This window comes from Heteronotia binoei, chromosome 3, assembly GCF_032191835.1.
Source record: "Heteronotia binoei isolate CCM8104 ecotype False Entrance Well chromosome 3, APGP_CSIRO_Hbin_v1, whole genome shotgun sequence".
Lineage (NCBI taxonomy): Eukaryota > Metazoa > Chordata > Lepidosauria > Squamata > Gekkonidae > Heteronotia > Heteronotia binoei.
The window spans coordinates 94970254-94994921 of record NC_083225.1 but is presented as its reverse complement, the minus strand read 5'-3'; the positions used below and the strand labels follow the sequence as shown (position 1 = coordinate 94994921).

At 46.0% G+C, this 24668-nt stretch overlaps 1 protein-coding gene across 5 annotated transcripts in view; it reads right to left on the bottom strand.

The window, feature by feature from the left end:
- Window positions 1-24668, bottom strand: part of DSCAM (DS cell adhesion molecule) — an 805927-nt gene that overhangs the window by 219579 nt on the left and 561680 nt on the right. For 4 of the 5 annotated variants that reach the window (XM_060234239.1, XM_060234240.1, XM_060234242.1 and 1 more), the window contains exons 12-14: window positions 15144-15340; window positions 4224-4320; window positions 2092-2220 (exon numbers count right to left, since the gene is read on the bottom strand). In XM_060234239.1, the coding sequence (XP_060090222.1) occupies window positions 2092-2220; window positions 4224-4320; window positions 15144-15340 (423 nt within the window). Of the gene's footprint in view, window positions 1-2091; window positions 2221-4176; window positions 4321-15143; window positions 15341-24668 lie in introns of those variants that run through there. The other variant, XM_060234244.1, reaches the window with a different exon arrangement.

The window sequence follows — 24668 nt, the reverse complement described above, 5'->3', positions numbered from 1 at the left end:
GAAGTCTCATTCACACTGGTAAGGAGATCTCACGATACTTGATGTACTTCCTGTCTTGCTTGAATATGCTGCAGGTCTGTGACGATGGTGCTTTTTTCAAAACCGCAAGTAGACTAAACAATAAATTCCTTTCCACTTTTTAGCATTTTTAACACTGTCTTTTATATTTATAAAGTCCAAATTTCACCTCTTCCTCCCCTTTTCTTCCAGACTTTCTAGATTTTTTTTCCCCACCTTTTAAATTTATCCCATTAAGCTGTAAATAGTTCCGGAATGAAAGATAGTAATTTGTACCTTCTCTTCCAATTATCCAAGTTCCCACCAGTCTTGCAAAGCTTTAGATGTTTAGCAATGTCCAAGAAGGTTAGGATCCTGTCGAGCTTACGTCAAATAAATGACTCTGAAAACTTCTGCAGATGATGAAAATGCAATTCTTCCCAGAGACCCCTCAAAGCCTCAAAGGAGCTCCCCCCCAAGATTTCCTTTTAGCCAAGGTAAATCTCCTCAAAGTTTCCTGTGCATATCTTGGACTAATCTCTAACTGAGAAAAGTAGGCAGTAGGCATTAAATTGCCTTCCACTACCCTGAACAGAAGTTTCAGCCTGCTCCCGTTATGAGAAGCAGCTGAGCTCGGCATTTTCCTCCCCCGCAAGTCCAAAGTGCTGGCAGTTGGATGGCTTTTAAATGGCGTTGTTTGTAGTTTTAGATGTTAAAATGTCCTCCTCCTCTGACCTAAAACGCCTAGCAGTCCTTGGGCCTAAAAAGTGCAGGGAAAAAGAAAAACTTCCCCAAGGGCAGGGCGACCTCTAGATAGACTCCTATCCAACCAGGACGAAGGCAGTCTTTGAGCTACTGAAGAGTAGGAGAGACTCCTGTGGAAGGGCTGTGCAGGGTGACCAAGCCATAGAGGTGGAGAACCCTGCAAGGCAGAAGTGGAAACCCAAGGGATTCAGCTGCAACCAGTCTGAGGTGGAGTGGGAGTTTCTCTGCCCTCTCTAGAGAGAGAGGGAGAGGTGAAGGAGAGCTGAAGGCCTGTTGGAGAAGAGACCCTCTCCTGCTTTGTAACCTCCCATTTAGGGAAGTGTGTAGGGGGAGAGGACTGCATTTTTCTTGTTTTATTTGTGCCCTGTTGGTCCAGTTTAAGTTTTCTCTTGTTGTGTGCCTTACCCAATCACGTTATGTGTTCCCTGTTTATAGTGTAAATAGTTTGAATAAATACTTATAGTTTCTTTTGGAGTTACTACCACCTAGTCTCCCCCGCTCTGCATGTTACCATGAAGGAAAAGGGAACCTTGGGTAGAGGAAGGAGAGCCTGATTTTTGGGTTGCCAACTCTCCAAGGCCACCCCAAAGATTGGAGATTTCACTTCCAAACAAGGAGATTCAGCCAGAGGGGTCTCACTGTCCCTCTAAGATGGCAGTGACAAATTCAGTGAGTGGTGGCAGCGAACTAAGGAAAAGTTACACCCACCAAGGGGTAGCAGCAGGACTTGCAAACAGCTGCATGGTTGCAAGGACTGTCTGTGGGCAGGTGCCTGTTCCACCACAGTCCATATGAGATGTGGGTCATCACAAGATCCATGAATGGATTTCTTGCACTGTGCTGACTGGTGAAAAATCTAAAGTAATAAATAAAATCTACCAAGCAGCCCTAATTCATACTGGGGCCAATGCACAAGTGTTTTAGACTTTCTACCAGTACCATTTTCATGACTGGAAATGGCCTCCTATAGCTGGTACTTGCCTGTTAGGGGAGACATACCAACTGTCTATATGATGCCTGTGTGTTTCTTCAAATGGGGGAAATAACTGCTTTGAGGTTAGAGGTTAAGGAAACATCTAGGGGAAAGGGTTAAAGGTGCTTAGCCCCTCAGCTGCTGTTTGTAGCTGAAAACCCACTCACATCTCTTAGCATCCAACTCAGTACATCGTTGATACACTTCCCAACTCAGGACATCATTGACATACACAATGACCGCACTTAAGAGTTTTGAAATGGGAAAAGCTTCAGTGAGTGAAATTAAAACATTATGCCACCAGACAATTCAGAGATGTTCCAAAGTACAGGTGATGGATCACAATGACTTCTTACCAGACTTGTTCTTGCATTCTATATCATAGCCTGTGATTGGACTGTTTCCATCAAATCCCATGGTCCACCTGAGGGCAATGCTGCGGGCTCTCACTTCTCGAATTTCTATTTCAGGAGGGTCTGGGGGTTCTGAGCAAAGAGACAGATTCTGCTTTAGTTAATGGAAAGAAACAGCTGTCTGTAAGCTACAGCAACGAGCATAGTACAACAAATACAGTACATAGTACAACAGTAAGGCAACTCTCCATTTTCTATACTTACTAAGTTGTACATTCATTTAGCCCACCTAATTCCCAAAAGGAGGAAATGTACTATTTTGTTTAAAATACAAGACTCACTTTGACTATGAATGTTATCTTATTTTAGAATCTCATGTTAACAGTACTCCATTTAAGAATGCTTCTTTTCCCCAGAGTGAATCTAGACTAGAAAATTTACATTACAGGGAGACATCAATATCATGGTATAAATGAATCAAGCCGATAGTACTTTTAAAATGGAATATGTGTGTGTCAGCAAGTGAGCAACATTGTTCTAGTCTCTTTACACATAAGGTTTAACAGCATAGGCTTAAACCCACTGTGTGACTAGACTAACTCATGTACAGAAAGAACAGGCCTCAGATTCAGTGGGAGCTCACAGGAGTGCAGCTCCTGAACCTTTCTGACAGTTCTACCTCCTCCTCCCCACCTTGTCCATTGAATAGTAAGTGCAGCTGCATAACAATCCCTGGATGAGCTCCACCACCTTTTTTTCCTACAAAACGACCCCTGAGAAAGAACATAACACATTCAATACTGGAAGTTAAAAAAGGGAGGAGAAGAAAATCCCCATTCTTTGGTGCATGTGCATGGATATAGATTTGTATCTATATTAGATCATGAAGGCAAAATCATTTGTAATAGTTTGTAATTACTCAACCAGAATAAAAATATCTATCATTTATATATTTTCTCATTTTTGACAACTCATTTATATTTCTTTTAGTATTACTCATAGGATTATATTACTATAAATGAGAATCAGAATACCACTTTTTCTGAACTTTTAAAAAGGACTTCTATGTATTTGTAGAAACTGATTAAAACTGCAGCAGCAGAAACTAGAGGTTGGGGAAAAGGTGCTTTGTGATACCTGAGTAGATCTGGCGTCTTACATATATGCTCCATGGCATACAAGCATGTGAGCAAGTGTTGTATACAGAGCAAGTAGAGTCCAGTGGCTGATTTTTATTTCAGCTTGGCATTTGACAGGGCATCACCTCACCCATTGCAAGGCCTGTTGATCTCTGCCTGACTACCCCTCCCCTCCCTACCAGGAAATATCATAGGGGGAACTCAGCCTGGGGACATTCTAGTTACAAATATAAAAATACATTGCAGTTGCCAGGATGCTTTTGACTGATTAAACATGAAATATTTTATTAAATAAACAACAGCTTTACTGCTTATTCTTCAGAAAGAAAATCATGTTGTTTTTGCACTACTTCATCCTATTTGGGCTTTGGTGATCTAGAGCTAATAGAATGATGATTAAGTCTCAGTGATGTCAACCCTGTTTACTCACAAGTAAATATTTCATATTTTAGCTCTGTATATTAAGAATATGAGTGGCCTGAAACATGAATGTGGCCATGCAGAAACTGCCAAAAAGCATTTACCTGCACTGGCGTTTCAAGCAGTCAAAATAGCATTTATAGGGCTTCTTAAAATTCATGTGTTGGCCTGAGACATGAAATACCTCCATGTTGTGCTGATTGGCAACTGCTTGTTGCATAAGGGCTGGCACATGAACTAAGAGCCCTTTAAATCTGCTAGGTGGAACCGCAATTCAAATAGCTGTTTTCTATTGGTTTCTATGATGTGGCCACCATGTTTAAATTGACTCCAAAGACTTAAAGAAATGTCTTTCAATATATACAGTATATTTCATGCTTATTGATACATTCTGCTTTGATTGTTCCTGTTGAAACAGAAAGTAGGGGTTGGAACATCATAACAGAAATTCTAAAGTCCAAAATTTAAGGCAATGTTTATTTAGGGACTAGGACCCCCCAACAGATTTCTGAGCATGGCATACACTTACTGTACTACAAAAGCTGTGTTTTTTTCCTTATGTTGTCCTCTTCCTACCTTGCACAGTGAGCTGAATTATTCCACGGTCCTCCCCATATGAATTGATGGCATGGCAGGAGAAGAACCCAGAGTCTTCTCGCACTGTTGGCAAAATCTACAGTGCAGATTGAGAAAAAAAATATATCTATCTATCTCTCTATATATACACACACATATAAAGTAAAACACATCTTCTAAATATACTCACCCTGCAAAAAGTGATCCTACATGACAATTTCCTATGCACAATAAACCACATTTGATGCACATAATATACATAACTAGACTGAAGAAACAGTAATTCTGTAGCCATATGGCCCCAAACCAAAACAGAGGGGAATACAGCAAAACACTGCCAAACAAAACACAAGAGCTGCTAGTATAGAAATGCACAAATACTACTCAAGTACAGTACTTATTTACTTGTCTTTAGATTTAGCCTCTATTTTGAGCAAAACATGATTGATCATAATAGGAAAAAGCTACGCAGTTCAATTCTAAACAGAACTAACACCCTTTAAAAACTGTAGACTTGTACTAACATTGATGAGTATAATTCTGCTTAGGACTGCATTGCTAGAAGTCCTTGAGCTCACATCCTCCCTTTTCCCTCACATGAAATTCAGATCTTGAAGATTTCCTGGTTCCCAACACTCACAATTTGCCATAGTTATCAGCAGAAACAATGAACTGATTTAATTCCAACCACAGTGGAATCCTACTTTGTAAGCAATTTATCACATCAGATACCATGACAAATTGTCATTTATTAGTAACCAGAAAGTCTTCAAAATCTGAGACTAAGTGAGCACTAAAACGGAGTAACAAACTCAAGGGTTTCCAAAGCTCATTTTTATAATGACAAACTGTGACTTTGTGTTATGTTTCAATGTGGCCATGATGTTTTCAAATTGCTGTAAGCCAACTTGTGATTCCATCTGAAAGGAAGGGTGGGATATAAACGCTGACAGCAAAGAATAGCTCCCATATGATTCCCAGACAGACTCCAATCCAGACAGTGTACAGGGACCTGACTGGCCCAGCTGCATAAATGTAACTGCACCATGTGCCTTCAGACCATTCTCTGAGCCTATTGGGTTGATGAAATAAATACTTCTGCGCAGGTTCTGGATCAGAATGTTTTAGATACTATTGAGTTTTTGCTAGAATTATTCTAAGACCCCATGAGCAGCCACTCAAAATGCAGCTAACTGGGTAGCATGACGTCATTAATGGATGATACTCTATGAATTTCCTGTGATTTCTATGGCAGACAACAAAGACATGGTAAAATTCTTATGGAGGCCATTTCTTATCTCTTTTTTCTCCTCGCCCTTAAGTTTCTCAATGGTTGGGGAATTGGGGATGAGGGCAGGCAATGGCAACCCTAACATATGCACACATATTTAGATTTGCAAATATCTACATATAAGAATGATTTATTAAACACAAAAATATCTCAGAGCTGGTCAGTTTTATGCTAAGTGCTACTAAACTGAAACATAATAAAATAATGTTTTTTCTCATTTGTTTGTTTTTGCTTATAGTGCAATCGACAGAGTCGGCCCGAGACTCTCTGGCACCCTAGGCAAGGCTGTTCTAGTGCCCCAAACCCCTGCATTGATAACATCTTCAAGTCACACGGGGGTGTCCCAATTCGACACCCCCAGAAGCCCAGTGCCCTAGGCAATCTCCTAGTTTGCTTAGTGGCAGGGCTGACCCTGATTCTAGACAGAGTTACAATCTTCCATGAACAGAAAAAAAGCAAGGGCAATAGAAGTCCCACAGAACAGAATCAAAGTCCACAAGAATCTCTGCAGTAGAAACTGAAGGGAGGCCATTTTTGCAAACCCAGCAGAACCACTGCCACTATGGCACTGCAAACTCAACAGGACTAAGGTCAAGCCAATAAAGTGCTTTTAGAAGAAATGTCAAGGAAAGGTTAAAAAGTTTATAGAATGGGCCCCCTATAAGCTACACACACCAAACACATATAGAACCTCACCCTGCCACACAATCCTCTAGAATCTCTCCAAACTGGCAGCAGATTACACTGCTGGTGTCCTAGGTATAAACTCCCCCCCCCCCCCAAAAAAAACAGGTCTCTCCAGTGCTGCAATTACAAGATTCTGTGGAATGGCTCAGGAACAAGCCAGTTACACCAAACTCACAAGGAAACTTCACCTGGGCAGATGCTCCTCTGTCAGACATTGGAAGGCAAGCATCCCCCCATGTTTTCAGTCCACCCCAAGACTCCAAAGGCGATTTCTAAATGACAGAAAGGCAGACATCCCCCAGAGTTTTGACAGGGATGCCCTAAAATAACCCCAAACAGCTTGAAAGGCACCCTAGCAACACCACTTGAGCAAGAGAAGCAGAAAAGCAGCTTTTGAAGCAAGCTCTCAGGATTGCTCCCGGTATTCAAAATATGATATATGCAGTATGAAGTATTAAAAATCACTCATCTGCTTGTTTTAAATTCCCAAACACCTTTGTGTGCCATGAGTGGGTACAAAGGGTGCTCATCATGGGGTGGGGGGAAGAGTCCTCCATTCCCTGCATACCCGAGGCCCCTATCCCCAGGACGCAAACCTATCCTTCTAGCCTACTGGAGCCCAGCCCTAGCAGGGCATCACCAGGGATCTCAGGGCCTCCTTCCCCTGATCTATTCCAGGGGCTCTCCACAGAAGCAAAAGAGTTGTTTGCACTGACCAGAGACACCAAAAGTTGTTAACACTCTTTGGAGAGGAGGACCCTGACAGCAGTGAATGAGAGGGTGGAGGAGAAGCCCACAGTTTGAAAACATTTCTGTACCCTCCCCAAAGACCTTTGTATGGCAGAGTGCCAGGTATGCCACACCTATGTCTAGAGCAGTGCAAACCCTCTACACTTGTCTTCTACTGTTCTCCACAGGCACCTGCCAAGGGTGTTCCAAACTATGCTGCTACTGGAGAAAAGAGTGGTGGCCAGCAGGAGGAAAGAGAGGCACACTCCTTCTCAGCAGGAACAAATGGAGAGGAAGCAGAAAGCCCCCCCAAGGAAGGCTCCCCATATTCAGGCTGCCATGAATGGGAAATCAAAGTGGGCCACCCTCCATAAAGTCAAAAGGGCTATGTGGAGAGCTTAGGAAAGAGTCACTTGCATTGGTGAGATGATTGCTGTGGATTGCCAACCCTTCATAGAAGAATCACAGAGTTGGAAGTGGCCATACAGGCCATCTAGTCCAACTCCCTGCTCAGTGCAGGATCAGTCCAGAGCATCCCTGACAAGTGCTTGTCAGTAGTGAAGTGGGAGGTCAGCAGCAGTGCAATGGTGGAGGATTCGGCAGAGATGGTAGTGAGGGAGCACCTTGCCAAGTCCCCTGAGTCTACTGATGCCAGTCTCCTGGAATACTGGTCCCTGTTTCTCTGTCTAAGTGCCAACAACCAACAAAGGAAAGGTTGTGGAGCTGAGTGGATATATAGCTTTCTGATCCCACAGAGCAGAATAGGAACTCTATTATTGGTAACCAGCAGTGTCTGTTAACTTTTGGAGGGCTCCTATTGGTGTTTCCAAGGCTGGAAAATTCCACCAACCCTGTTGCTTTGAAGTTTTGTAAACTGTTTGAAATGTTATCAAAGAATTCAGGTTTTCACGGCTGGTAACATCATTAGGGTTTGTAGAATCTTTCGGGATCAAGTGCTGTGTTCTACTGGAGAAAGTTTTCCTTCCAGACGTTTCGTTCTCAGCTGCGGAGAACATCCTCAGAGGAGTTGCAGCCGGAGCAGGCGCTCAGACCTTCTTGGCTGCTGTGCATTGAGTGGGGCCAGGGCTGCTGGAGAGCTGCTATTTGTAGGCTGGAGGGGGTGTGATGAAAGGGCAATTGTTTTGTGGATGTGCCCATTGTTTGGTGGGGCTTCCTGGAAGGGTAATGATAAGGAAACTGGCTGTTGAATGTGACCATTGTTCTGTGTTAATTGCTGGGAAGGTTGGAAGGGGTTTGAAGATAAGGAAGATGGTTGTTGACTGTGCTGATTGTTCTGTGGAATTTGCTGGTTGTTCTGAGACTTTCTGCAATTTATAGTCTGTAGGGTGTTTTGCAGAGCTGGGTACCAAGATTGGTGGATGAAAATGCCTTCTTCCTTTCTGTTAAAATTGTGCTGGTGTTTGTAAATCTCAATAGCTTCTCTGTTCAGGCGAGTATGATAATGTGAGACCGTAGAAAGGACTTCGGTTCTTTCAAAGTGGATGACGTGGTCTCCTTCTTGAAGTGTATGTTCAGCTACAGCTGATTTTTCTGGCTGAAATAAGCGACAGTGTCTCTTGTGTTCGGTGAGACGGGTGTTGATACTGCGTTGGGTAGTGCCAATGTAGACTGCACCACAGGAGCAGGGTATTTTGTAGACTCCAGGGGTTGAAAGTGGATCTCTCATATCTTTGGCCGAGCGCAGCATGTGGCGGATCTGTTGTGTGGGCTTGAAGACTGTGTCAACATTATGCCGTTTGAGAATTTTGCCAATGCGGTCGGTGACAGATTTTATGTAGGGCAGGAAGGCTGTACCCACATTTGTGTGTGGCTCGGGATTTGGTGTGGATGGTCTCCTGGGATGGAGGGCTCTACTAATTTCTTGTTGGAAGTATCCATTGGCCTGCAGTGACTGTTTGAGGTGGTGTAGTTCCTGTTGGAGTTGGCTTGGTTCACAGATGCACAGTCAACAACCATCTTCCTTATCTTCAAACCCCTTCCAACCTTCCCAGCAATTAACACAGAACAATGGTCACATTCAACAGCCAGTTTCCTTATCACTACCCTTCCAGGAAGCCCCACCAAACAATGGGCACATCCACAAAACAATTGCCCTTTCATCACACCCCCTCCAGCCTACAAATAGCAGCTCTCCAGCAGCCCTGGACCCACTCAATGCACAGCAGCCAAGAAGGTCTGAGCGCCTGCTCCGGCTGCAACGCCACTGAGGATGTTCTCCGCAGCTGAAACGTCTGGAAGGAAAACTTTCTCCAGTAGAACAGCACTTGATCCCGAAAGATTCTACAAACCCTAATGTTTGAAATGTATCCATTCATGAACTGCCACAAACAGCATGAACGTTTGTGGAATATTTATGCCAGTTGTCTTTCCACAAACATCACTTCATGAATCATGAACCAGGCAAAATTTATGAACTTTAGTTTGTGAGCTGGTTCATGCTCATCCTTCAACCTAATTCTGCTATACATACTAAAGCTGGTTTCTGTTTGAGGTCACTGAGGCCTCTTTGCTCTTTCAGCATAAAGAACTGTGCCTGGATTTCCCTACTTTAAACTTTAAGTAGTATTTATGATCAAATGCCTTCAGCACACAAAATATTTCCACAATAAAAATTAACATGCCATGGATAATGCAAACATAGAAATATTTTCCCTGACATCTGTAGGCAGGGAGTTATTTTTCATATAGCAGAACATTCTGCAATGTAAACCTCCACCTGTTGTTGAAGTGTCACACTCCAGCTGCAGGGATGTCACTTCATCTTATTTGATTCCAGGTTTCTGTCATTGAATAGGAGCTGCCTTACCATCAGAGGGCTTCACTTCCAACAGGCAAAAAAACCTAGAAGGCCACAGAAATCACATGCCCCTTGAATTTCCCATTCTTCCCCAATCCCAACTTCTGGGGAAAATTAGATGCTAAAAAAGAGAGGTTATGGAAGATAGTAGCAGTTCCTCCTCCAGGGCTTGCCTTTATGATTTCCATGCCATCCAGTCCAAATATCAAACAGTTTTGTTACATCTTAAAGATGAATAATTTTATGGTAGTTTTCATAAGTATGAAGTTTGCATATGATAAAGTATGAGTTTGCATATGATAAAGTCACCTCTTGCTCTCCAAGACTTCTGCCACAATAGTTAATATTTAGAGCACCCAACCCCTTCATTATTTTGTTTGCAATAGGCTCCCAGCAACTGCTTGGAATTTATCTCTCTCCTTGGAATTTATGCTGTTCATTTTGTCTTGTTGCAAACCAATAATCATTCCTTAGGCAAACTGTGCTTCCTGACCAGCTGAGGTGTGCTATGGCTCTTTACCGCATATATTGTACTGCTGACTTTTCTATCTATAAAATGTTGGGACTTTTAAAAGGCACATTTATAATGTAACATATTACATATATAATTAGATAGCAAAACCATACCATGTGTTTCACACACACATGCACAAAAACTCATTCCAATATGATATAAACAAATTCCAATTAAAAACAAAAGATCTCATATGCCTCTTCTCTTTCCTAATATACACTTTCATGTATACGGACAGTGCCCTACATACACATTTTACATCAACCAGTTATCAAACTGAGGTTCTTCTTGGCTCTTCCATCTACAAGCCACTTTTATCTTTACAAACCATTTACTTGTTGGGGGCTGCCTGTTGGCCTATGTAGCAAGGCTGTTGTGAGCCAGCCAAGAGGGCACTGCTGCTGCTGGCTGCAGGGGCACTGCCCAGTGCACTGCTGTGTCCCACTGCCCCCAGCTTTGCTGTCAACTGAGCCTGCCACTCAAGGGGGTGTTCAGCAGGTATCTGAGTGAGAATCCCTCTCCCTGCACCTTGGGCTTGCTGGGGAAGGCTGCTTCACAAACTAACAGTGCAATCTAGGAAAGCTAGACTTTGGAAAGTGCTTTGGCACAGATGTGCTGACTGGTTCCTTGTTGAGGAGAAGGAATGAGTTCTGGAACAGAGAGGGGGGTGGGGAGAACTGTCTTGTGCACTTTATAGCTTCACTGCTTCCCCTCCAGTGAAACTGGCAGCCAGGATCACTTGCTGTCACTTGCCAAAGCCATTTAAAAAAAGCCTTGGGAAAATAAAAGACCCAAACCCTTATGATTTAAAAAAACAATCTGCACTATTTTCAGCCTCCTCAGCCATTGGCAAGGCTAGAATCCAGGAGGCTTGATGTTTAAAAGGGAAGCTGTATGTACATTTTCTGGTGTCAGGGATATATGCAATCATATTGAATTGTCCTTAGTCCTGTTGGCGGAAGAGGAGGAAGGAAGGAAAGATTACAAGGACTAGCACGGGGGGTGGGGGGGAGAGCTGGGGTGCATAGTGTTACCTTTCCTTTTAATCCACACTGGCCCTTGTATTCCTTCCTTCCTTCCCTCCCTCCCTCCCTCCCATTGGCCTGGTGGAGGTGGTCCAAATACTGTTACAGGAATCTCTTTGGGGGGAGGGACAGCTCGTCATGGCACAAGCTCCCTTGTTAGCTCCTGGGTGGGGGAGTACTAGCTACTTACTGCTCTTTAATTTAATTAGCGCCCCCTGGGAAGCCAGTGCCCCATTGACAAATAAATTCCAGGTTATGAGGCTGCTTGCCATACTATTGAAATTATTCCTTGACAATACCGTTTTGCAGGTTAAACTTAAGTTTTACCACAGTTGTATCTTCAACAACTGTCAGTAGGCCTTGCATCCATTTTAAGGGCTGAGATACCATCTGTAAAATACTTTGTGATGGTTTATAATCTTGTAGAGATGGAATTAGGAGCCCCATGGTACAGAGTGGTAAGCTGCAGTACAGGAGTCCAAGCTCTGCTCATGACCTTCCTGGTGGAAGTGGGTTCAGATAGCTGGCTCAAGGTTGACTCAGCCTTCCATCCTTCCAAGGTCGATAAAATGAGTACCCAGCTTGCTGGGGGTAAAGTGTAGATGACTGGGGAAGGTAATGGTAATCCACCCCATAAAAAGTCTGCCAAGAAAATGTCATGATGTGATGTCACCCCAAGGGTTGGTACTTAGTGCTTGCACAGGAGACTGCCTTTACATTTAGAGATGGAATTATTTAAATTTAAATTATTTAAACTTCTATGATATTTTAAAATTTTGACCACTAATGTTTAGTGGATTATAAAATATATATTTTACTTTCAACAGAAATCACTTTTCCATAAATATAAGGATTTTTCATGGAAACAAATTTAGAATTAGGGGCTAGTCTGGGGAAGGCAATGGCAAACCACTCCGTAAAAAAGTCTGCTGTGAAAACATGAAAGCAACTTCACCCCAGCGTGCTTGCACAGGGGTACTACCTTATCTTCAATGTTAACACCTCCACCCAATTTGAACTTGAGACAAACTTTTTCAAATCCTCCTGTCCTTTGACCACTAGCTAGCCTTCTTCAATAGTTCTCACACTACCAACAAAACTGTACTCTCTAAAAGGAGGAAATAACCAGTTTGTTGGAAGGTACTGGTAGACACAGTTCCCATATGGTCAATCAAGCCTCTAATAAATAAACTGGTCAGTCAAATTCTATCTATAGTTTCCTGAAGGATTTATTATTTTCTTTGCTTCCAAGATGGAATTTGGAGATACAGAAAACTACAAATCCCAAAATCTCTAACAGGAAATTATGGCTGGAAAGGATGGTGTTGATCAGAGTCAATTAGTAAGAGGTCCTAAAAAAGCCTATTCATATGTCTACCAAACTTCCTGCCTCTTCTCCCTTTTTTAAAAAAGGTTTTGTTACCTGATAAGAAAGTAATCATGCACATTCTTCACCCTTTTGTTTTTTGGAGGGGTTTTTTTTTGCAAGCATTCCTCTCAAGCTCTCCCAAACCTCCTTTAAATTATTTTTATTTATTTTTCATCAATAACACATAAGTAATAACATACACCAATATATGTTAAAAGATCAGTGCTGGCCCTAGGGTGCATGGCACCCCAGGCAGGCTCCCTGCCCCCCACCTTCGCCACCTCTCCTCCACCGCCCCCTGCCTCTCTCCCTCCCTCCACAGCGCCACACTCTGTTGCACCTTCCCATTGATCAGAAAAGCGTACCACAACGAGGATTGGCTCTACCAGCTTCAAGGCAGCTGGCATCTGAGCATTCTTTGAATAGAGCACTGGAGAAGGCTTCTCCCCCCTCCTTTCTGGAACCAGAAGTGAGGGGGGAGTGAAGCCGCCTCCAACTCTCTCTTCAAAGAATCTTATGCTTGCAGACTGCAGCGTAGCTGCTAGGCTGCATGAGCAAAGTTTGCTTCCCTGGATGGGAAGAGTCAGGGGGCGCCTGTTTCAGCGTGCTGAGAAAAAGGCGCTCCTTGTCGGCTCCTTCGTCTTGGCAGACGATCGGCCCTCCCACCCGCCCTGCATGTTATGTGGGCAATTTGCTGGTTGCCTCCTTGGAGAAGCCGGGTAAGAATTTTTTACACCTTGGCTGATTGGCAGTGGCTGGGGTGCGTTTTTTGCCTACCCTACATAGCAATGCAGTGGATTGAGGATTTGGCTATCGGGAGGCACTGCTATATAGGCAGTCACTTTAGTGGCAGGTTTTGGGGATTTAGGGTACTATGCAGCTAGGGGATGACTGTGAAGAATCCCCCTTTTGGGGAATTTGGGGTCTGGCATGATCAGCCTTCGGGTTTGAAGACCCGGGTTTGGAGAATGCAGACTGTCCGGGAGGCTCGGCTAGAGGGTGCCTTTCTGGCAAGACGTGCGTCTGGGTTTGGGCTTTCTGGTGCATGCCTCCCTGCTGGGCCTGCCTGGAGGGAGCTGAGTAACACTCAGCTCCGGGTGGGGGGCTGGGTCTCTCGTCTGTTAATGGCAGGGGAGCGGTTGCGGTGACCCCTAGCCCTGGCCAGGCCGCTGGTGGGGTACCCTTGCTGTTTATTAGAATAATGAATAAAGTGGCCCAATTTTATACCAATACTCTGACTCTTTATTCCGTCCTTGGGGAGCAATACTCAATTGCTGGTCACCTCAAAGCCAGTAGGGCTGATCCTCGTCACGGCATGCTCCTCTGATTGCACAGGGGGTGGGTGGAGTGTGGCATGGTGGAAGAGAAGGGAGGAGGCTTGTGGTGGCTGCAGCAGCGGTGGGGGGAGGAGAGGCAAATTTAGGCATTTGGCTTGGGTACCAAGAGGGGCAGAGCCCAATTCAGTGCCCCCTCCTGGCACATTAGGCAACCGCCTAGTTTGCCTAGTTGGCAAGCTGGCCCTGTAAAAGATTTAGATTCTTTGAACAATTGAAAGGAATACTCATAGGGCTGCCAACCTCCAGGTGATAACAACAAAGAGGTACACAGAAATAAGAGATGCAATAGCAAAAAATAAACTATGAACAAGATTACTAACACAATTAATTCGACAGGGATTTCATAGAAAATTCAATAAAGTTTACAGTAAATACATGCAATGCTGAGTTTGAATTTTTCCAATCTTCTTCAATACAATAAAGTGCTTGTGCCAAAAAACAGTCAGGTGCTTGTGATGACTGTTGACTGATTTTAAGTGGGTTGGAACAATAAGAATTTGTGGGACAATATTCAGTCCCTCCATGAAGAAGGGGCTGAAATGGACCAGACACCTAGCAAGTTCCATTGAGATGTACTGGTAAAGAGATAAGGACTGGGGACTATACTACTGTATTGCTGCCTATCACTTTAAATATACTCTGACTATGTAGCTTCTATACCATTTGAAGTGTCATATTTAAATGCTTCCACTTTGTTTTAGGCTTGTTTCAGCTGTTTTAGATTTCTGTTGGTTTTCAGTTTTCTGCAGCCCAAACCCTATTGCACTATTCATCTGCTGACTGTATTTGATTTACACTATATAATCCACCTTGAGTCTCACCAAGAAAGGTGGACTATAAATAATGTAAATAAATAAAATAAGTAAATAAATAATGATAGTCTTGTGCCAATTTTTAAAAACATTCCACAAGACTAAGGGGTCACTGCTGGAGGACTGGGATATGGAAACTGCAGGGGACTCTGCTATATGGAAGCCCCATTGCCACATCCTAACAACAATGGGGAAACCACCCAACCTCCTGCCAGTGATGAAACCACCTGTGAATAAACATAGGAAAGAAAAACATATTCTCCCAAATATGCCCAAGAGCATTTGTGTTTAGATGGAACTACTACTCTCATATGCAGAGAACAGATTGGTCATATTACCTGTAGAGTTGAGATCACTTCATCACCCACTTCCTTTGTGGAAACAAGATAGCGGGACATTTCAGGATTAATTATTCTGTCTTCTTTCTCCCAGCGGACTATGATGGGTTTCTCCCCATGTGCTGTGCAACTCATCTCTTTCTTTTGACCCTGTGTTGCCAAGGTCGTGTTTGGATAGGAGGTTATCATAGCAGGAACTAAAAATAAAAATAATAACACACCAATTGATATGAATGTGAGAAGCAGGAAAAACAACTGTGTTGTAAAAGGAGGTCCCATTGCATAGTCTTGCTTGTTATTTCTTACTTAATCTGCTTTATTTTGTGCTTTCATCTATTTATTTGATTTGTTTATATCCCACTTTTCTCTCTCCAGTGGGGACCCCAGAGTGGCTTACATAATTTTCCTCTCCTCCATGTTATCCTCATAAAGATCCTGTGAGGTAGGTCAGGCTGAAAATGTGTAACTGGCCCAAGAAAGCTTCTGTGGTAGAAATGGGATTCGAACCTGGTTTTCCCAGATCCTGCTCTGGCACTTTGACCACTTCACCATTCTCTGTCATATTATGAGACGTCTTTATGCATCTTGTTGAAGAAAGACAACTGCCTTGCATAGACACAGAACACTGCCCATTTTTCCCCTTCCAAAGATCGTTTATGGGTGCGGATATGCCTCTTTTAAATGTGTTATTTTAATTGCTATTTTGAAATGCTAATGCTTGGTGGCATGACCTTTTCACATGTCAGAGCTATTGATGCTTGTATATGACAATATGTCAGAATGCAGCCTTTCCCGCTGGAAAGGTTTCTGAACCATAACAAACTGATTTTCTAGCTGGCAAGAACATAAGTTGTGGTTTGTGTATCAAGAAGTAGATATCATGTGGTATCATTACAGATAAACCTAGGACAGATTTTGGTTAGGAATGACACTATCTTAGCATTGTTAGAAGCAATTTCAAATAACTGCTGTTTCTATACTGGTTATGCTTAAAAACATCTAATGCTTTATCAGATGAATATGCTCCATAAAATAAAAATAATTTGTATTTGTTTGTAGCAAGTTATTCAGTGATATGGAAAAGCAGTATATAAATGTTTTACAAACTGAATCAATCAATACATTGGTTAAATAAATAAACTGATTGAATTTTACACAGAATTTAAAACAGAATGGAAATCATCTCTAAATGCCTTCCCAGAGGACACTAGGGAATCTATAAAGGGTGCTTCCTGACCTTTCCTTTGTTGTCCCTCTGTTATACAGAATGCTACTCTCAGGGGTTCCTTCCTTTGTCTGTCTCTGTGTCTCTCTCCCTTCCTCTCCGCCACCTCGGTCTACCATGAGGGCTGGACATATTTTCTACAATCTCTCTCCATCCTAGCTATTGTATAGAGGGTTCTATGCATGGAGGAGTCACAGGATGAGTGATAACAAGCTCTTTAATAGAAGTAGCATAGTATAAGGCTACATTACAAGGCTGGAGCGTGGGGCCAACGGAGCCAACTTATATACATCTCTGGGTTCCTGCGCAAGCACATTATTGGGTCATTCAAACCGGTGGGGGCTTGTGATTGGTTCAGGGCCACAGAGATTTGGATCCTGCAGCCCTTTGTTCCCAAGTCCACATGGCTCCAATAAGCCGGGCAGGAACACTCAAAGTCCTCCCTTGAGTCCACATATATAACATCCCTGCCCCCTTAGTTCGCAAGCGCCTAGTGGACATAGTCTTTTAGGTACACAGGCTTGCAGTGCTCTCGCATCGACTGCCTGAGCGCTGGAGTGGCCGGTGAGTGGAGGTCCTGGCGCCGAGGGGAGCTCAGGCGGCTGGACCAGGTCCCCAGAGGTCTCTGGCACTGATGATAGTCCCATCTGCTCTGCTGGCTCTGGCGCCAGCAGGGTTGTTGCTGCCGGCCTCTCTGCTTCCTCCGGTTTGTGGGTCATTGCATCTTGTGCGGTCATCGGATTTGCAGAGCTCTTGTCTATTTTCTCCACCGTGTGCCTTGTGTGCCTGTAATTGGTTGATGTGCCACCTTATTGTGAACCCCCCCCCCTCGGAGGTGAACTCGTACACTACGGCACCCAAAACTTTGGATACATGTGCTGGTATCCACGCTGCCCCCCCCCGAAGTTTTTGCAAACACTAAGCCCCTGTATTGAAACCCTGGGGAGCCCGGACCACCTCTGGCACCTCTTGTAGGTCTGGGGCATGGTCCGAGTGCATGAGGTCAAGCAGGGTTGTCAGCCACCATGAGAAGCTCGGAAAAGACAATGGCAGCACAATATACAAAATACAAATATGGCAAAAATATTGTGCAAATCACACTCTTAAATAGTTTGTACAAATTAAATATATTATGAAGAACATACAAAAGTTATCATAAATTCAGAAAGGCTAAAATGTTCTGAATTTATTATAACTTTTGTATGTTCTTCATAATATATTTAATTTGTACAAACTATTTAAGAGTGTGATTTGCACAATATTTTTGTCATATTTGTACCATGAGAAGCTCAGCTGGGCTGCAGCTGGTGACAGTACTGGGGGTGGAATGTTGTGCCAGGAGGCACTCAGTGAGGTGGGCTTCCCACTCCCCATATGATGTGGTGGAGTGTTTCCTTTGTAGCCCACACCATCCTTTCTGCTTGGCCATTGGTGGCTGGGTAAAAAAGGGCCGACCTTATGTGCTTTACTAAGTTACGGCCACAGAAATCCTGAAACTTGGACAAGGTGAAAGCTGTCCCATTATCCGATACCAATGTATCTGGGAGGCCATGTGTGGTAAAAACCCTGCGGAGAGCCCCTGATGCCGCCCGGGAGGATATGGATGCTACCGGGACTACCTCCAGCCACTTGGAGTAGGAGTCCCTAATAAGAAAGGATATCTACCCCTGGAAAGGCCCCACAAAGTTGAGGTGCAGGTGGGACCAGGGGTTGCAAGTGGACTCTCATTGTTGAGCTGGAATGCAGGGCGGTGCCAGACGGGTCTCCTGGCATGGCTGACAACAGGCCACCCAGGACTCAATGGCATCATCAATTCCCGGCCAACATACATAGTTGCAGGCCAGTGCTTTCATGCGCACAATCCCCAGATGGGTTTCATGCAGCACTGTTAGGACTTGCTGCTGCAGTACCGGGGGCACCACCACCCTACTCCCCACAACAGACACCCTTTACGCACAGACAGTTCATCCAGGCAGGATGCAAATGCTAAGAATTCCAAGCCCACCCAGCCCTCAGGCCACCCCCTCCATACCCAGTCCAGAACCCGGGAGAGAGTTTTTAACCCCTGCCACGATGGCCAGGCTCTCTTTGTCTATCTGAGCATAGTTTCACTCCTGTTTTTGTAAAGTCCTAGAATTATATGCTACCAGAACCCCGTGGCCATCCAGTAGCACATGGGCCAACACGGCGCCCACCCCATAAGGCGAAGTGTCACACACTAGAATGACGGGCAGCCACTCATCGAAGTGCGCCAGCAAGCTGTTTGAAGTCAAAATGTCCTTTACTACCTGGAAGGCAGTGGCTTGCCGGCAACCCCAAACCCACAGCCCCCTTTTGTCCAACAGTCTGTGTAAGGGTTCCACTATCGTCACCTTGTGGGAAAGGAAGGCATGGTACAAATTGAGGAGGCCCAGGAAAGATTGTAATTCTGCACTGTTGGTGGGAGAAGGCACGTCACAAATGGCGTTTATTTTGTCCTGGGTCGGTTGAATGCCACTCGCGTCCACCATATACCCCAGAAAGTCTATGGTGGGCACCCCCAATACACATTTCTCCCATTTTACCTTCAACCCTGCCCCCATCAAAACACTGTAAAACTGTCTGGAGGTGGCTGGTGAATTTGTCTTAGGTGGTTGCTGCTATCAGCACATCGTCGAAGAACAGCTGGACCCCGGGGATACCTTTAAGAAGGGAATCCATCAAGTTCTGAAAAATTCCAGGAGCCACACTGACCCCGAACTGCAAACACTTAACTCTGAAAGCTCCCCGGTGCGTTACAATAGTTTGAGCTTCTGCTGTGGTGGCGTCCACAGGAAGTTGTTGGTACACCTGTGCCAAATCCAGTTTCCCAAAAAATTTTGCCCCCGCTAATGATGTTAACACGTGGCTCACCACCGGAACTGGGTATGCGTGGCCTTGCAGTGCCTTGTTAATCATACATTTGTAATCGGCACAAATACGGACACTGCCATTGGGTTTGATTGGGGTGACGATAGGAGTCTCCCACTTCGCATTAGCGATTGGTTCCAGAACCCCTTGGGTCACGAGGCTGTCTAGCTCCTCTTCAGTCCTGGGTCTCAGAGCTAGGGTCATGCACCTGGCCTTCAGCCATATGGGCTGAACGTTGGGGTTCAGCTATAATGCTACAGGGGCCCCGGTGTATGTCCCCAGGGTGCCGTCAAAAATGGCAGGGAATTCTTTGCATACCTTTTGAAAATCTCTTTAAAAGGGGGTGTGATGGATACCCGTCACTCAGATTCCCAGGGCTTTGAACCAGGACCACCTCAGGAGGCTACACAGATCCCCTTCCACAATGATTAGGGAAAGCTTGCTCTTGAACTTCCCATATGTGACATGGACCAGCCCCACTCCCAGGACTGCAACCTGCCTCTTCTGAATATCATGGACTATGAATGGGGACAGTTGTAACTGGGATTCCCCCCCGGGGCACAACTCCCTGAAGGTGCGAGCTGAAATGACCGTCTGGCCTGCCCTGGAGTATACCTCCATTTTGCAGGGCTTGCCTTCTATGAACACAGTTGCTTGATATTTGTCCGGGGAGGGCAGGGGCAGCTGGCATACCTGGGTCCCTGTAGTGGTGAGTGCCTGGATGTCATCCACGAGAACGACCTCGTAATGGCAGCCATTTTGTTGGTGTGGAGGTTTCCCTTGGCACAGCGCCAACAACCAGCATACCCAATGCCAGATGCCCAGCCTTCCCTCATGTGTGGCAGGTTGTGCTCCAGAACCTGCAGGTGCGTCGCTTGTGTGGCTCCCCGCAGCTGGCGCATCTCTTGGGGGTGGTAAGTTCTGTCGCGTGTGGCCTAGGCTTTTGTTGACCTGCTTGATGCAGCTTGAAGGTGTCATCCTCATTGGAGTTGTCCGACTCTGAAGCCAGTCGCAGCTGGTGAGCGCTGGCACCCGGGCAGCAGGCCTCTTTGTGCGTCTCCTTGGTGGCGGCTATCTATAGTGCCTTGGCCAGGGTTGGATCGGATACCATTGCAACTTTCCTATGTGCCTTCAGGTCCCTGAGGACGTGAGTGAACTTCACGAGCAGGGTGTCTTCAAGTTGTGTGCTGTACTCTGCCTGCCTGCCCATGTCACACAGGCGGGCTAGGAAGGTTGCTACAGTCTCATTCAGTTCCTGAAACCTGTCGAGGAACTGTAGCTGTTGAGTGAGGTGGGTTGGCTTCGGGATGAAATGGCCAGTCAGTGCCTTGATGATCTCGTTGGAGGAGGACTCGAGCATTTCTGGTGTGACCAGGCCCTCAGTGAGCTGTAGGGTGGCAATGCCGCAGTTGCTCAGCAGGATGGCCTTCTTGATCTCTGGTTCTTCATCCTTGATTCGTTGCACCACGAGGTGGTACTTGAGTCTTTTGACCCAGGCTTCCTAGGCCTCGGGCTGCACTATGTTGAACTCTGGAATGGAGTTTTGCGATCCAGACGCGGTGGCCATAGTCAGGCCGGGTGGCAGTGCCTGTTGTGCAGTGGCACTGGAGCTCAGTGTGCTTGGCGGTGCCGGGGGCCCTGGGCCTCACTCATCCGGATCGCATCCTCATCCCCACTACTGTATAGTGGGTTCTATGCATGGAGGAATCGCAGGATGAGTGATAACAAGCTCTTTAAAAGAAGTAGCATAGTATAAGGCTACATTACAAGGCTGGAGCCGAAGCCAACGGGGCCAACTTATATACATCTCTGGGTTCCCAAGCAAGCACGTTATTGGGTCATTCAAACTGGTGGGGGCTTGTGATTGGTTCAGGACTGCAGAGATTTAGATCCTGCAGTCCTTTGTTCCCAAGTCCCCAAGCTCAGTCTGTATGGCTGCAATGAGTGGAATGGTGGGATACAATTTGAAGATACATTTAAGATTTATAATCTAAAATCCACATACCTACACATTCTTAAATCCATCTCCATAAGAAGCCTACTAAATGTTCACATGCTATCATGTGCATATTCATCCAGGCCCAAGAGGCATCATCTAGATGGAACCAAGTACTCCCTGATATACTAGGGCTGCCAATCCCCAGTGGGGGCAGGGGATGCCCCAGTTTGGAGGCCCTCCCCCTGCTTCAGGGTCATCAGAAAGTGTGGGGGGGAGAATGTCTGCTGGGCACTCCATTATTCCCTATGGAGACTGATTCCCTTAGGGTATAATGGAGAATTGATCTGTGTGTATCTGGGGGCTCTGAGGGAGCTATATTTTGAGGTAGAGGCACCAACTTTTCAGAATAGCATACAATGCCTCTCCTCAATACACCCTCCAAGTTTCAAAAGGATTGAACCAAGGGGTCCAATTTTATGAGCCCCCCAAAAAGGTGACCCTATCCATTACTTCCAATGGAGGGAAGGGAAGGCATTTAAAAGGTATGAGGTCCCTTTAAATGTGATGGCTAGAACTCCCTTTGGAGTTCAGTTGCGCTTGTCACAACCTTGCTCCTGGCTCAACCCCAAAGTCTCCTGGCTCCACCCCCAAAGTCCCCAGATATTTCTTGAATTGAACCTGGCAACCCTATGCTATACCACAAACATGCCAAGCATGGCCTAGTGAACTGGGGAACTGGAGGCATCCCACATACATATTGTTTGCTATTAGAAGAAAAATACAGTGGAAGATGGGTTTAAACACATTTAAAATATAAAACCCATCCACTTAAAATATAGTGGAAGATGGGTTTAAAACCATCTTCTAGTGGCAAACTATATGTATGTTACATGTTAAAAGGTAAATTAGTTGGATGGGAAAAACTTCTGAGAAAGAAAAGTCCTCATTTTGGTCCAGGCTTATGAAGACAGGCCTGAGCCGCCCTGAGCCTGCCTTGGCGGGGAGGGCGGGGTATAATTTATTATTATTATTATTATTATTATTGCTTACCTGTAACTGTAGATCTCCGAGTGGTCATCTGTGCATTCACACTCATGGGATAGAGCATCTGCGCCGATCCCCGAATCGGTATCTGAAAAGCCCGGGATTTTTCCGCGCTCGGCACCAATGGGCATGCACAGGCATCCCAGTACGCATGGTCACTGGTGCCACCACGGGGATCCTGCCAATTCCTTCCTGACTGCTGGAAACCCCTACTGGAGGGAGACCATCAGCAGTGGGGGAGGAGGGCAGGTAGTGTGAATGCACAGATGACCACTCGAAGATCTACAGTTACAGGTAAGCAACCTGCCTATCTTCTTGGACTTGACAATGGCCTGAGAACCATAGCAGTTCCTGTTGTTGCCTGAGTACGATGGTCTGTCAGGCTGGGTGGAATGGGGGTCACCATTGCTGTTTGGGTGAGAACTTTTGATAAGGCTTCTTGGCCCATGGTTTGTGCCACTGCTCCGCCTTGGGAGCTCTGGAGGAGGCCTGCACATCCAGGCTCCTGGAGGTCTTAAGGCTTTTATCTATTTCCTGCAGTGCACTGTCCATGGTGGCGCTGAAGAGGCCATCTCCTTCAAAGGGCAAGTCCTCAACAAAAGCCCTAGCATCTTGCTTCAGGGCGGTCGACCGTAGCCATGAGTGGCGGCGAATGCACACAGTAGACGTGATGGCCTTTGCCGACACATCCACCATGTGCTTTGCTGCAGCCAATTGTTGCTTGGCCACAGCAAAGCCTTCTTTCTGCAGCTTCCTAGCAGCAGCCTTTTTGTCCTCACTCAGGGAAGAGAGGAGAGGGGTGAGTTGTTCCCATACGGAGTATTGGTATCTAGCCATTCAAGCCACATAGTTAGATACCTTTACTCCTAGGGCCCCTGCAGAGCAGACCTTTCTTCCCATATTGTCCAGCCTTTTTCCCTCCTTGTCCGGTGGGGATGATTGGACCTTGCGTGCTTTGGAGGAAGAAGAGACGACCACTGAGTTTGGTTTCGGATGGGTGAAAAGGAACTCAGCCCCCGTCTCCTGGACCCTGTACATGTGGTCCAGCCTTCTGGATGATACCGGTGTCGAAGATGGTTTCTTCCAGGGCTCCTTGACTGCCTGCAAAATCACTTTGGTGACCGGCAAAGCGATTGCTGTGGATGTGTCCCTTTGCATAATGTCAAAGACATTATCATCCACGACGGGTTGTGGTTGCATCACAGGCAGGGAGAGGGAGGTTGCCATCCTCTTCACCAGGTCGCCATAGGACTTCAGATCCTTCAATGGCGAAATAGGAAGATCTTCGGCTGTCTGGGACCCTGGCGAAGGATCTAAAGCACTTTCCTGGGTGTCGGTACCGCTCTCAGAGTCCAATGAAGAAGAGTCCCAGTGTACGGAGTGCTCAGAGAATATCAGCGTTGATACCCGGATCGGCGAGCGGATCAACGGCAAGCGGATCTACGTCGATGGTTGCCGGGTGCGCCTCTCCGGAGGGCTCGATACCGATGGTCTTTGGGAATGATGCGAAAACCTCGACATGCAGGATGCCTCTGACTGCTGATCCCACTCCACATACTCCCTCAGTGGATACCACTGATAAGGAGGGTAAGGATACGGATTGGTGGGCGGCCACTGACGCTGCTCCCATGATGGTAGCAGTAGGAAACGGCGTGGTGCCATGAAGGGCTCTAGCTTACATCTGCCTCTGGGTTCCATCGGGGTAGATGGGTGCATCGGCGCCAAAGCCTCTACTTCTGAGATCGAACCACTCCCACTACAACGCCGCAACCTGGATGACGAGGATCGCTGGTTGTGGTCGATCTGCTGCTCGGACATCGAGAGACGGGGCTGTTGAGTACTGCCTCTCAATGCCGATGGGCTGTGGCACGGGGACGCCAGGATCTTCCTCGGCGGAGCAGCCGGTGCCGAAACGTCACACAAGGGCGATGGAGTGCGGGACCTCTTCTGCTTCTCCTTGGCCTTGGCCTTCTTTGGGGTGGATGCTCGGGTCCCCGAGTCATCCCGATGCTTCTTGGCAGGCGTGTACACTGATCCGTCATGGGATCATTTTGTGGAGGAGCCTCACTCGATTGGCATTTCAGTCACGATCGGCGTCACATCAGCCGATGTGACCGTCAGGGCCAGAGTGTCTGCCATGGTCGATGCTGACGGGCCCGATGCCGATTTCTGAGGGCGGAGTGCCGATTCGGTTAGAGCAGCCAAAAGCCGCGTCGCCCGGTTCTTCCTCGTTTGCTTGGAGAAGCGGAGGCAATGTGGGCAGGACTCCACATGGTGCGCTTCACCCAAGCAGAGAAGACACAGAGAGTGGCCGTCTGGGGGGGCAATCTTCTTCCCACAGGAGCGGCAGCATTTGAAAAAACCCCAGCGACTTTCCATAGATGCCAGTCGCCAAAAAACCCACTCAAGAGTCCTCTGAGGGGAAAAA